General features: G+C 40.2%; 1 protein-coding gene across 1 annotated transcript in view; it reads right to left on the reverse strand.

Moving 5' to 3' along the window:
- Positions 1 to 470: 470 nt before the first annotated feature.
- The window catches only part of STK32B (serine/threonine kinase 32B), a 367,871-nt gene continuing 352,875 nt past the window's right edge, over positions 471 to 15,466 (reverse strand). The window contains exon 12 of the mRNA XM_072620203.1: positions 471 to 3,052. Within this exon, the coding sequence (XP_072476304.1) occupies positions 2,914 to 3,052 (139 nt within the window). The 3' untranslated portion in view covers positions 471 to 2,913. The remainder of the gene's footprint in view (positions 3,053 to 15,466) is intronic.

The raw sequence follows: 15,466 nt of genomic DNA on the forward strand, positions 1-15,466 counted from the left end.
TCCCATGCCGAAACTTAGTAACACTGGGGGAAACATTGGTTGCTAAATGAGGAAAGGATTTTTAACATAGAATGTTTAGAATTGCGAGGAACCTTAGAACAAAGAATATAAAGCCTGAGAGCTAGAAGAGACATTAGAATATAGAATACACAAAGGTCAAAGTTGGAAGGGAGGTTGGAGATCATAATCTCCAATATTCTCATTTTTAGATGAGGCACCTGAGGTCCTGAGATAAGGAATAATAGATCTGAAGCTGAAAGTCATGTCAGTTTTCTGTCCCCTTGTCCACTGTGTTTTCCACCACACCACATGCAAAACTTGCTTTCATGGTGAAACATAGCCTACTCCCCATTGCATGTGAATTTCACTTTAGTGTCTTCAAAGATGGAGTGATGTTGCCCACCCAACACTCCCAAGAAAACAAAACAAAACAAACAAACAAAAAACACCCAAAGTTGTAGGAAGTGATGAGCAAGAAAGAGTTTATTCTGAATGATGGATATGGATCCAAGCAGATCTCAGAAAAACAATGTCCTTTCCTGACTCTGGGGTTAGTCTGTTCCCTGCCCTCGATTTGATGAATGAAACCGACAAAATGAACATTTGCAGCCCTGCCAGGGCCAGTGTAGACACTGACTTGATTACTCTGAATAACTCGCTCAGCTGACAGAGTAAGATTGCAGATTACTGTGAAATAATGCAAAAGGAGTCTTGAATAAGTAAGCAACACAATCTAAAAATAGACCCAACTTCAAAGAAAAAAAATATTGTTCTTATAAAAAAAAGTTACAAAACAATACAATACAGTAAAAATATTTTCTTAAAAAAAGAAGATAGGCTATTGTCATGTCTCAAGAACCAAACTTACATGGTAAAAAGGTGAAAATGGAATTTGGCTTCCAGATGAAAAGTTATACAAAGTAAAAACACAATTCACAGTCACAGTCATGCACTTATCCAGATGTACGGGGAGCAAGCTTGAAAGTGGAAAACATATCACGACTCCTATCTCCTTTCCCAACTGTGGGGATACTCAGGGGAAGAGAGAGAAATGTTTCTCCCAAATGCCAATTGTTTCCCTGAACCTACCAAAGAATCCTTGGTTTTCCAACAGGTGAAACCTTCTACATGAATAAGTTTCTTAAATTACAATAATCAGGCCCATCTCTATGAAGTCTTCTCTTATTCCCTATAGCTAAAAGTAATGTGCCCTTCCTCAAATTTTCCTGGAAAGCTTTGATTGGATTTCAGACCTTTGGACCTATTATTCTCTTTTTTCATATAAATCTATATGTGTTGTTTTTCCCTTTTCTGCCCTTCCTTGACCTCCTCTGCCAGCCCCCACACTGTATCATGCTGGACATTTCTTGAGGGCAGGATTTTGTTGTATCTATCTCATAGAAGACATATTTTAAATCTGTGTGACCATTGTGTTTGGCTTGGTCAGGTATTTCTTCATGTGGAGCTAGGATCAAGTTCCCTCACCATCCCAAAACAATCAGAATAAATTCCTTTTTATTCATCATACAGGAAGGCATTGGGTGGAAGGAGAACAAATAAGCCAGGTTTACATTCAAGTTGCATGGCTAGCTTCAGGTAGTTGATTGCCAGTATTAGATGTTGGCTACAGAGAACACTGCAGTCACAGAGACATCAGGTACAGACACATTGATACAAGAGTCAGTACATGTTCTATTCACATTTTGCGATCACATGGAGCCCCAGCTTCCAGGTGCTGTAGGTGGCTTCGACGTACATTGAAAGAGCACAATTTCCTTTAAAGTAGATTGGCACATGAATCTCAGGGAGCCAAGATGGGAAGGGGCCATTGTGAAGAGTCTGAAATCTTACAGTGTGGCCTCAGAGAATGTAAACTACAAAATTTCAGGTTTGGTTCCCAGATTCTGAAGATGATTCTCTCCCAGGAAGTACTGATTTTGTTGGTGCTGATGAGGCTTTGTTTTCCCAAAGCATGGTATAGGCAGGGTTGGAATTCCTGGGAATGAATTGAATTGTGAACTTTGGATGGGCTATCTGTAATTGGGTTTTAAAAGAAGGTTAGAAATGAAGAGAACTTACAGTCTAGAAAGTAAAGCTGGAAGGGGACTTAGAACATAAGACATTTGAGCCAGAAGGGGTCTTTGAACATAGAATATCAGAGCTTGAAGGGACCTTAGAACCTAGTATGTTGGCACAAGAAGAAACCTTAGAACAGAATCTAGAATTTTAAAGCTAGAAGAGACCTTTGAATGCAGAACCTAAAATGTTAGCGCCTGAAGGAATCTTACGTAATTTAATCTAATCTAATCTAACCCCCCTCACAAACATGGAAATTAAGGCCCAGAGAGTGAGAGTGACCTTGACCAAGGTCACATATTTTGTAGAACAGCTGGGACCATAACCCCATTCTCCTCCTGTTCCTTGGGCCAGTATTCTTTTTGCCTCTAGATACTGGCTTTGTATAGTGATTTGTACTTTTTAGAAGGGTTTTCCCATCTGCCACAACATCTGACCTTCACAGCAGCTCTGTGAGGTACCAGAGCTGGGATTATTTTTCCCATTTGACAGATGAGGTAATGAAGGCCTGGAAAAGTTATCATAGGATTTGGAGTTGGAATGGACACTTAAAAACCATATAGTCTGACCTCTTCATTTTACAGTGGAAGAAAGTGAGGCCAAGAGAGAGGTCGGTTGACTTGCCCAAAGTCAGACAAAGGGAAGTAAAGGGAAAGACCTCGCTGAAGGTCTCACACAGAGAGTCAGTGATGGATGTGGGACTAAATTGGATGTCTCCTGAGTCCTAGTTCAGTGCTTTCTTTTGGATTGGTTTGGGAGGAAGGGGACACAGAGATACCATCACATGCACGGAAGGGAACTGAGACTCAGACATGATTCATGCCAGGTCATGGGCGCCTAGCAGCTGCAGCCACGTGTGCAGGCCTGACTCAGGATGTTGTTGTTTCTCCCGTCCTGGAACTTCCCATGAACTGGGGATGCCACGCGGTTCTCACCAATGGGGAGCTGCCCACTTGTGTCCTGCTGCCTTCTCAACCTGGAACCAATCACAGTACAGAACAGAACATGGAATTAGCTTCCAAGAATAAGAGGGTGCTCAGGTTGAGGAGTAGGACTGAAGGGATGGAATAATTCATGCAATGTAATTATAATCCACAGGACCGAAGAAAACTTTAGAAGTTAGTCTAACTTCATTATTTTACAAATATATAAACTGAGGACCAGGGAAAAGGGTGATTTTTTTTCCAGAGTCTCATAGGTATCAAGTGATAGAAATGGGATTCAGACCCAAGTCTTCTAATTCTAAGTGTAAAGATCTTTCTAAAATTTGTCCTCCATTTTATAACAAAAGACAATTCTTTCCAGCCTCAGGTGAAGCAGTTGGGTAAGACATCAATTAACTATGACCTGGGACAAGTCTCTTCAACTTTCTGAGTCTCAGATGATCTGGGCGAGGACATCTAATACTTCTCTCATCTATGAAGTTTGATGCAACTCTACACGTTTCTCAGTTATTGTGGAAAGTTATGCCACTGAGAAGCAAACTGCATGCCTGGGAACTGTTTTTTTGAATGGCAGATATGACTGCAGTCTGCTGGAGGTAGGGAAAGAGTATTTAATCAGTTCCCCACTGGTCTTGGCACAACCTCTTATTCCTTGTCTTTTGAAAGTATAACATAGGTATATATGACTATTTACATGCATCTAGAAGGCAGAAACTGGGGTCCCATCTTGAGTCTGCCAGTGACTGCTTGTAGTACTTTTAAGATAAGTCTGTTCCCCTTCTGGGCCCTTAGTTGCCTGATTTGTGAAATAAAGGGACTGGATCACTAAATAGTCTTCCAAATTACCAAACTGTCTCCCAGTTTGATCCCAAACCCAAGGATCCTCTTAGGTACTAGTGCTGTATGATCCCAAGTTTGGCTCTATAGTGACTGTACTATATGTTAAAATTTCCCTTCTTTCTTCAGAAGGGAGTGGGATGATGGAGTTACACAACAATCAGTCAATTAGAAGGCTTCTGAAGCACAAAACTGCTTGACATACCAGTGACCCTTTGTGAGTGAACTGTAGCTAAGTTTAGAGATGTCTGTAACTTCCAGGAACCATAGAACCAGTCTTACTTAACTAAAGGGTTATCTCAAGCAAAAGCTACAAACTTAAGACCTTGCTCAGGACTTTCAAAACATTCTGTTACCTGGCTTATTGTATCTGCAGATGTCCTTGCCCCGAACCCCTGTTCCTTTCCCAAAAGCCTCTAGAAACTGTAATATCTCACCCCTTTTCCACTCCCCTTTGAGAGCAGAAACCCCTCTGAGAACTCTCTCTTCCTGCTACCTTGTAGGATCTTCTCTCCCCTATTAAGTCTTTTTCTCAGACAACAAATACTTTTAATTGGTAATTGCATTCTATTTCCTTTCATGGGCCTGGGATTCTTTTGTTAACAGCATTCAGAGGAAAGGGAATTTCTAAAATTGATAAGCAAATGCTGACATATTCAAGTCATCATGTTCTGTTTATAAGATCAGGAAAGGCAGAAAAACATCAGAATAAGTGACTTGTCTGAGATGATGCATGCATGAACATAAAAGTATGGATTTAGTGCATATAGGACCCTAAAGATAATCCAATCAATCTTCCCATTTTATCTAAAAGGAAACTAAGACCCGGAGCAGAAGAAATGATTTGTCTTGAGTCACACAGAAAACTGCAGAATGGTATTCAGAGGATCCAGTCCTCTGACCTTAAATCCAGCGTTCCTTCCATTATACCTTATTCGTTCTAAAATCAAGGAGGCAATCCCAAATTGCAGCTTTCAGTTTAGTGGATATGGGTTCTTGGTTCATAAGGAATGAGAAAGCTTCTCATTCAAATGAAAAAATTCATGAACCAAAACAAAGCTATAAAGCCATTTCTGTTGGCTCTGAGCACTTGCTAATCAGGCTGACACCATAGTTATCTATAATGTAAAGGGAAATGAGAAAGTATTTGGTATCTCCTAGAACCTTCAATTCAATCCCATGAATGCCCATTGGTAGTTATCTCAGACATAGCTATGGAATTTAATTTACTAGGCTATATTTTCAAATTATTTCTAAACTGTGTGACCAGAATGCTGAGAAAGAGAGAAAGAGAGAGAGAGAGAGAGAGAGAGAGAGAGAGAGAGAGAGAGAGAGAGAGAGAGAGAAGGAGGGAGGAAGGGGAAGAAGGGAAAGAGAGACAGAGATAGAGACAGAGGCAGAGACAGAGCACTGTATCTGGCCTTTAGACCTAGGCTACTATAAGATAATGGGATTTATACCTAGGAAGGGCAGCTAGGTAGTACAGTGGATAGAGTGCTGAGCCTGGAGAAGGAAATGGCAAACCCCTCTAGTAGCTTTGCCAAGAGAACCCCAAATGGATTCGCAAAGCATGTGACATAATTGAAAAAACAATAATTTTCTATATGCCTGGCACTGTGCAAGGAGCTGAGAATACATATACAATAAAAGAAAGAATCTTTATTGCTCAAGAGCTTATAGGACATTAATGTTTGTTAATAGGACCTTAATGTTAATAGGGCATTTAAATGTTTGATATTCAAAATGTTGGAGGCATTTGAAATCTGTTCACTTTTAAACTTTCTGTTCTGAAGCTCACATTGTGTTTGATGCCAAGCTCACAGTCTAATGGGGGAGAAAACATGGAAACATGCAAACTATGTACAAATAAGACATATACAGGATAAATTGGGGTGGGGAAGTAGTCTCAGAAGGGAAGCATTAAGTTTAAGGAGAACTGAAAAAGATTTCTTGCAGAAGGTGAGACTTGAGCTGAAACATGAAAGAAGTGAGGAGAGATAGGAGGAGAAAATGAAGAGAGAGAACATTCCATTCACAGGGGACAGCCAGTGAAAGTGTTCACAGCTAAAGGATGGAGTATCTTTCATGGAACTGCAAGGAGACCAATACCACTGGATCACAGACTATGTGAAGGGGAGTAAGATTTAAGAAAATTAGAAAAGTAGGAAGGTTACAAGTTAAGATTGGCTTTGAAAGCAAAAAAAAGATTTTATATTTGATCCTGGGGATAATAGGGAGCCACTAGGGTTAATTGACTATGGTCAGGTCTGCATTTTAGAAAGATCAATCTGGCATCTAAGTGGAGGATGGACTGGCATGTGGAAAGACTTGAGACAGGACGTTCATCCAAGAAGCTACTGCTGTAATCCAGATATGAAACTGCACCAGGATGGTGTCAGTGTCAAATGAGAGAAGGGGATATATACAAGAGATGCTCTAAAGGTAGAAACAATAGGACTTGACCACTAGTTGACTATCAGGACATTGGCTATTAGCATACTGAATGTGAAAGTAGGGAGCTGAAGATGATACCCAGGCTTGGAGTCCAAGTGGCCAGGGGGATGGTTGATATACTTGATAGTAATAGGAAAGTTAGAAAGAAGGAAAAGTTTAGAAGGAAATCCCTCAAGAAATTCCAGAGTTTCCTGCCTCCATCCCTTCGCTTCTCTCTGTCTGTCATGCTACCTCTCTATGACTAATTCTCGCCTACCATTTAAGACCCAGCCCAAAAACTTTCTCTTCCATGAAGAGTTCCCATGTTCCTCTGGCCAAAATTTTCTTCCTCCTTTAAAATCTATGATTCTGTGACTAAATGGAGAAGGAGGCTTAATATTGGAAAGAAGAGGTTTTCTTTTTCACATTCCCCTAGTTCTTCCTCGGACAACTTAATAAAGAAGAGATTAAGACTTCAAACAACCCAGAGCTGTAAAGGAAACTACTGATAGGTAGGCTACAACATGGGGAGCAAAGGCTTTGCGGTATTTAGAAGCTAAATCAGCCCACAGCCCTGCAAATGAAATGAAGAGCAAGTATCATCTCTAGGAAGTGGACTGCACCAAGCTCAAGAGCAGAGCCACTAAGGATTAGTCAGAAGAGGTGTCAGATTGTACCTAGGTGTCAGATAATGTTTCCAGACACTGTATTCAGACATGTGGTTGTGAACAGCGCCACCACCACCTGGTGGCACTATACACTCTCGCAAAAACTAGTTCTTTTAAAATGAAATCTCTCTTGAAAGCAGTACTTATAAAATTTAAATTGTGAAAATAGTGATGATAACATCACCATGATATTCATCACTAAGTGGATGAAAAGAGCATGTAGATAGTTCAATGCAAATTTCATCTCCATTCCTGAAGAAAAAAAATCAAAACACATAACCTATTGACTGTGGATAGGATGTATAACATTTGCGTATCAGTAACATTAGGATTCAGGAAAATGAACTTTACGCTGAGATAGTCCAAGAAATTTTAAGACCTGAGACTCCAGTGGGAAAATGTAAATTCATTCATTTATTGTTTAATTAAACCTAGTAACACCCCAAGGGATCACAGGAAAGTAGTTTAACTTTCCTGTTAACTAGTTTGAATCATTTGAAAAATGAGAGAGTTATGCCAGAAAATCTCTAAAGGACCCTTCTGGTTTTGACATTGTATGTTCTCTTCTAAAGTTTCTTCCAGTTCTAGCACTCCACATCCACAGGACTTTAAACAGTTGAGTCTTACAGAGCACAGGGCAGTCAAAGCTTAGAGTAGCTATGGGGTAGGGGATTTCTCTCATCTTCCTTTCCATTGTCCTGGTATCTCCCATCAAGGTAGAAGGTACTGCTATTCAGAGTTCCAGAATGGGGGAGATTGAAAGTCAAGAGCTGCCCATGGAGAAGAATACTGAAGGGGGAAGAAGGAAATTTCTTTCTCCTTCCACTCCCCACATCAGTCATGTATCTTTGAAATGGTAGCCACTAGACCTCTAGGAGACACTGCACCCATTAGGAAGCAGAGGCATACGTTCCAGACAGACACAGATACAATATGACAGTCATTTGAGAGAGGAAGCAGTTTTACAGAATGTGAACCCTGCTCGCAGAGGAGATAGCTGACTATTTAGAGGATCAGATGATAAGAGCTAAGTGTGAGATACTCTATAAAGAGAGAAAGGGCCCTTAGACCTGAAGTACCTAGAGTTGTGAGTCATTTCATGTGTACCTCACTTCAGTAAGTCTAAGCTCATTATTCCCATGGACACTGTATATTTGTGTGTGAATCAGCCACAGATTTATGGACAAGGCTATTTATACCTACTTTCTTTTTTTTCTGTCCTCTTTGTAATTAGCCTTTGCTAATAACTAATTATTTCTATTTTAGATGATTATTAGTAAGAAGCATGCTGGTGGGCACTCATGAGCTACACTGTAAGGAGTACAGACCCACACTTACCCTTACAATCCAAAGTAGCTCCCTTCTTGGTGATTCAATCTACAAACCTGAGAGTGAAAGCATACCCAGAAAGTATGCTACTTTCAAATTTAAAGTTATTGCCAATACCTGCTGGTGTTCCATAGAAAACTTGGAATATGTAAGCATTTGATTTTATCCAATCTTTTTTTTAACCAAAATTTATTGGTCCAGCAGTCTTGGTCAAAGGCTTCTCTTGCTCCACATTATCATACTGTCACAACTTACAACAGGCTCTTTGCTATCAGCAGAAGGGGCTGCTCTCTCTGTGGCATAGTTGAAAGGGCACCAAAAGGTTTCTATGATTAAACTAACTTCCTACCGTAAGATGGTTTGGGGGCTAGAAAGTCTGCGATTATTTCTTTCATTAGGTGACAGCCTTGATGAAAGCCACTCTCCTCTGAGACAGACAACACATTCTATCATTATCTCCTTAGCTTTTTATCAGATTGGCTTCAAAAGAAGGTAGGATTCAGGGCAGCACAGTATACCCTGGAACAGGACAGGGCAAAGATGCAGAAATCTTCAACACAGAATATTGACCTATTAGGTGCTCAGTAGACATGCAAACAGTTATATACAAATAGGATAAACACAGGATAATTTCACAGTGAGATTAAGCTTAAGGAGGTCTGAGAATGACTTCTTGTAGAAGATTGGACTTCAACTGAGACATGAAGAAAGCCAGAGTAGGAAGCGAGGAGGGAGAGTGTTCCTGGCATGGGAGGAGAGCCCAGGCATCCCACCTCATAAGTCTAATATCACATGACCTAGATCTCCCCTTTTGCTCTTGTCACATTCTATTTTGGAACATATTTAATTATGTATGTATTTCATCCCTTTCTCCCTGCTATATTGTAAGTTACTCCCCTTAAGAAAGAGACTACACTGCTTGTTATCTGTTTAATCTTTGATGCTAGCTTTGTATACAGGGTCTAATAAATGTTTGCTGGATTGGTCACTTGCACTTTACAACAAAAGAGCATTGAAGCCAGAACAAAAACCTTCCTATTGCTATTCCTAGTTCAGGGCTGGTTTTTTTTGACATCAACTCACCGTCAATTAATTGGTCCCTGAAAAATGCCTTTTTCAAACAGTTTAAGAAATACTCTGCAAAAGAAAAACTCTGACTTATCACCCTTGAGTACTATCTGCCAGTAGTGGGTAACATGGATATTTATCAGAATGAAATAAGCCTAGAAAGCTTTTTATGTGTTTCTTTTCAATGAAAGGAACAAATCTGAAAAGAGAGAGTCCATGGTTCAGGCAAATACATTGGGCCCAGTTACCTGCCAGTGGTGAGTGATAAGCTTGGGCCATGCATCTGTTCATTGTTAGGATTTGTACCTGCTAATGGATTTCAGTCAGGAGGTACTTATTTTAATTTGCCAGGCACTCAGCTAAAACAAAACACATACTCAATGAACCAGTATATCAGTGAGAAGCTGGAAGAAGTGCGTAACATCAGGTTCTTATTTCTTTCTCTCTCAGGAGACATTTTTTAAAGCCTGTATATCCTCATTTTGCCTATGTTGGAAGCTTGGGGGTTATTCAGAGCCCTGATCCTACCGCTGATTGGCATGGGAACTTTGACCTGCTTCATTCTGAATTTGGATTAATCCTAGGGGCTCACTATATTGGTGCCCACTATATTAGTGAGGGCGTGGATCATCATAGCCTGCTGTAGTTCAGAAGGTCTGAGGTCAAGAGATCCTCCAGCCTCAGCCTCCCTGACAGCAGTGCTGTGGTTCAAATGAGGTAAAGGATGTAAAATCTCTTTGAAAACCTGAAAGTTTTCTACAGATGTCAGTCATTATACTTATTATTAGCCCAAAGTCACCAGACTTCCAATCTGGTGAGAACTTGATTCCCTGAGCCTTCTTCTAAATATCTGCTGAGGTTAAGTGATATTTATAGAGCAATATAAGGGTACACTGGTAATTGTTCAGTGACTAGATTCTCCCAGAAATAAACAACATATGCACACACATTTTTAATTTTAATCTGAATTTATTAATATTCTCTTGTCTAGATAATCAACAAAACAATCAAGCCATGATTTATAGTGTTGCTGATTTTTGAGGTACAAATGTTCACACTGAAAATTTAATAACCAATTCCCTGAAGCTGATTAGAGATGACTGCAGTAAACCCCTGCTTTCTGATTTCAGGCATTACAGGTGTGATTCACCATACCTGGCAAGTTGTTCCTTGTGAAGGCGTTTCAGTCATGTCTGTCTCTCTGTGACCTCATCTGGGGGCTTTCTTGGTAAAGATACTGGTTTTCCATTTCCTTCTCTGGCTCATTTTACAGATGAAGAAACTGAGACAAACAGGGTTAAGTGACTTGTCCAGGGTCACACAGCTAGTGAGTGTCTGAGGCTGGATTTAAACTCAGAGAGATGAGTCTTTCTGACTTCAGATGCAGCACTTTATACACTGCTCCACCTAGCTGCCCATAACTGACGAGGTATATTTCAAGAGAAATGCTGCTGTGTGTATACATTTCATTCCTTCTTAGATATTAAGCCTTATTCTTCATCTTATTTTTTATCTAGAGACAATGAGTGGTTGAAATTGTACTGGGTTAGTTAGATAAAAACTGGGCTCCTGTCCAGTCTCCACTGCTTAGTAAATACATGAGTTTGTAGCAGTCATTTAAGCTTCCTGACACTCAGTTTTCCTGTGCATAAAACGAACCTCATGTGGTTATTTTCAAGAAAAGTACTTAGAATCTTGCAATTAGTTATAGAAGAATTATTGTCATCATTATTAATAACTTTTCTTGCTCTGAGCCTGTCTGTCGTATCTGGATAGCTGGAGATTTGTTATCATTGGACACTTGGTCATTGAACTCTGTTTCCTCAAATGACCTTGGATTTAACTATCAAAGCTTCCTTCTGTCACTGCTTTATCCCATCTCATCCCAAGATCAAGTAAATTTCAGGAGATAAGGGTTATAGTCCCAATCTTACTGGTATCCTGTGGCTATGGGCAAATACTAATCTCTCTGGGCCTCCGTTTCATTGGCCCAGTAGTTAAAGCTCTGGGCTCAGGGTCAGGAGAATCTGAGCTTGACTCATGCCTCAAACACTTCATAGCTGGGTGGCATTGGGCAAGTCATGTAATCTCTCAGCCTTCATCTCTTTCCTCATCTGTAAAATGGCGATAACAGTAGCCCCTACCACATAAAGTTGTTGGGAGGATCTAGTGAAATAACATATGGAAAGTACCTTACAAATAATAATAATATTGAACTGGGCACCCTCAACAGTCCCTTGGATTTCTAATCCTATGTTCTTTGTCCCAAACTTCTTTGGGACATTCTATGCCAGAGTCTCAGAATTGGAAGAGACTTCAGAGGTTCTGATCTGTCTTATGGCTAAATTCCATCTCAAACATTCCTAGCAAGCGGTCATCCAACCTCTGCCCAAAGACCTCCAGTGTAAGGGAGCTCACGATTTCCTGACATCACCAAACAGTTATGTATTATGTGCCTACTATAAATTTTGGCTTCATACTGTATGTATTTTAATATGTGGTAAAATCCTTGAAGATCAGGTCCTTTTCCCCCACCCCACCACCACCGTCACCCTCAGTTTCCTGGTTTCAGCCAAATTTCTCTATTGTTCACTCAGTAAAACTCAAACTCTCTGTCTAGGCATTCCAGACCTTCCAAAATTTGACTCTGCCTTACTGTTGCAGCTCTATCTCCTTCAACTTTCTTCTGTGTTTGTCCTTCATTTTCTAAGAAGACCATGACATCAGAGAAATGATGACATGACTTGCACTTGACTTTGTTTTGAGTGAGGGAGGGCTGTGCAGGTTACCAGCCTCACTTCCCCTCCTGGACCATCTGGATCCAGTGACCAGATATTCATCAGGATGACTGGAGAAGGCCCAAGATGCACTGGATAAAATAGCCATTTAGTGATTATGGCTAGGTAAAAATGAGGCAAAGAATGGCCTCTTTTACCTAGTTAAAAAAATCAATCGAGAGAAGACCCTCAGAATTTCTGGCCAAAACAGAAACAATTGCTATTTACGCTCATTCTGAGCCATCAGAACCCAAACAATGAGGAAGTGAGCCTTGGACTGGGACCTATTTTGGGGCAATCAATGTGAATCAGAAGTGATTTGATTTTAAAGTATGGTTCACAAAAGAAAAAAGAAAAAAATCTAGCCCATAAATCCTAAGATATCTTGCCAGTTTTCAACAACCAAAATTTGTATTCCTTTGGGCAGAGGACCGGCAGGTAAGGGTATGATTCCCTATATAGACAGAAGAAGAGGAAGGAGGAAGAAGAAGGAAGGGGGGGAGGAGGGAAGGAAAGAAGGAAGGAGGGAGCTGCATTGCCCAATTGGAAGTGGCCCATTGGGTCCCCAGTAGGGCAACTCCTAATACTCACAGGTTATTGTTTATCCTTTGCTCTTCAAGAGGACCATGACTTTAGGAAGGAGGTGTCATGAGTTGCAATTTAAGTAAGTTGGATTTAAGTGAGGCAAGGCTGTGCAAAGTCACCAGCCTCACTCTTTCCTCCTGGCTTAAAGTGAATCAACAGTAACAGTTTCTCTTCCAAACATCAACCCTGAGGTTCCTGCCCCTCCCAGAGTGATTTTATCTGTTTATTTTTTCTTTTCTATTAAAGGGACCATCCCCTGACTACTTTTTAAAGAGGCCTATTCACTGAATGTGCATTACCTCACTTTCAGTGAGTACCTGAAAAGACCTTAGCCTAAAAGGCCAAGGTCTCCCATTGCATCCTGGGCCATCTCCAGTCATCCTGATGAATATCTGGTCACTGAATCCAGATGGCTTAGGAGGAGAAAGTGAGGCTGGTGACCTTGCGTAGCTCTCCCTCACACCAAACAAAGTCAAATGTAAGTCATGTCATCAATTTTCTGATGTCATAATCTTCTTCCAAAATGAAGGATAAACACAACAACAACAAGCTGCTATAAAATTAATAATTACTTTCTTACTATTGACGTATTATTAACAATAGTAATAGTAATTACTATCCAAGTGCCTGGTCTCTTAATAGCCAAAGTTTCAGAACCCCTTGCTGTTAATATGTCCTCTGTTACAGAGCCATAACTAGGGCAAGGTGATGAGGTCTTGCCAAAGGTCATGAGATTTATAGGATGCCAAATTTAAAAGGCACTGATAGCATTTGGAATAGACTAGACTAACAGCGCAGAAAAAGCAAAGATCAGCTTTTATGGAGCAAGAATAATTAACTCAGATAGGAAGTTACCAAGAGAATTTCTCCTACCTCCCCATCTCCAAACCAATCCTACTTCTCACTCACAGTGCGGGTTGTAGTGCTTGCATAGGATATAAAAATGCCTAATTAAAACTTTCTTTAATTAAATAAAGGTTACTTTCCCTTCAACTATGTTCCAGCTGATTCTTGAGGCAGGAAGATGCCTTCTATCTCTTTATCTCCTTCATGGAATTCTAATCATTTCCTTCAAAAAGAAAAATCTAGTCAGCATATTCTCAGGGTTGGCACAGGTGCCCTCCTTGGCCATGTCTTCTCACTATGGTCCTTCCCTTGAGTGTAGATAAAACTCCCACATAACCCAGTCTCAAACACACTTATAGAGAAATTGGAGATACGACACCAGGACTTTCCTAATTTTGTTTTCAAAGGGCAGGCAACCAGGAGACCATATAAAATGTTGCCAAGGACTGATTTCCCCCTTTTTTGTATTTTTAGCCCTTAGTGTCATGCCTAGTAGGTAGTAGGAACTTAATAAATATTCGTTGACTTGACATGACATGTGAGACACTCCCATAGATTTGACTCCTGGCTTTCTGTGGTTCAGCTCTGCATACCAGCGGTCCTGGGCTCCTGTCTTGTGTTAGCCTTACATATTCTCTGTAACTTATAGGTGACTGAGTTGCTCCAAATAACAGATCAGTAGGTCTTCTCTGATTTTTTTGTCTTCCTTAAGTAATTGGACTAATATGGTCCCAATTGAAAATGAAGTCAATTGACCCTTATATCATGGTAGTGGCCTCTTCTGAGTGTGCTATATTTCCCTCCTCTGATCTCCTCCACCTTCTTACTCCCCCACCCTCCTCTATTCTCACATCATTGACATAGAAAAGACCATATGGAGGTCAAGGATTCTTAATGTGGAGTTTATGAACTTTTAAAAATCTTTTAATATTTTCATTACTTTATTTTAATATAATTGATCTCCTTTGTAATACTGTGTATTTTAAAATATTTTTTTCTAAGAAGAGGTCCATAGGTTTTACCATGCTGCCATCGGGGTCCATGATACACAAAAAGGATTAAGAACTCCTGGTTTTAGGTCTTGCTGGAGACAGACAAGATCTGGTTTATTTCTATCTCATTCAGTGTGATGTAGTAGAAATAACACTAGAATTGGGGTATAGGATCAGCTCTGGAATTTCCTAACAATATAACCTTAAACATTGTACACATTTGGGCTTTAATTTATCATCTACAAAATAAAGGGAATTGAATAGAGGATCTCTATTGTCTCTTCCAGTCTTAAATCCTACATTCCCAATGGCAGATATCCTTAATTAAAATTTTGCCTATGGACAGTGAGTGGTGAGGAGGGAAATGGCTACTATCTCTTATCCAGCCCATTGAACCAAAACTCAGGAAGAAATCAAATTGTAGATGTGGCCTCATAACATCAAAATTAGCAGCAACCTCAAAACTCTTAGCAGTCTCCTTGCAAACATGTTGACATGCCAGTCTTTGATGCCAGTTCCCCATTTTGGAAGATCCCACCTAGAAAGCTCCTACACACTTGGTCCCTGGGTTGCGTAATCACTTGTTCTTCTTTCAGACAACAGAAATCCTGAATATAGCAGGGATTTCTTGTTCATTTTCAGTAAGCCTCAACTCAAAGATCAACTTAATCAGCCACATGATTAATATTCTTAAACTCTCTTCAATTCTTTAAGGAATCACTTTGGTTCATACTTTGAGAGAGATGGATGGAGGGGTTAGTTGGGCTATGTCCCCAGAAACCATTCCTATTAGAGAACTTGGTAAAACTCGTGTGTCACAACCTCTGCTGGCTTTGTTCTATTTTGTAACTGTGTGACATTTGGGGGAGAGGATAAGGGTGGAAGCTCTGCCTGGTTTTTAAATATTCCAA

The sequence above is a fragment of the Notamacropus eugenii genome, chromosome 6 (genome assembly GCF_028372415.1).
Source record: "Notamacropus eugenii isolate mMacEug1 chromosome 6, mMacEug1.pri_v2, whole genome shotgun sequence".
NCBI lineage: Eukaryota > Metazoa > Chordata > Mammalia > Diprotodontia > Macropodidae > Notamacropus > Notamacropus eugenii.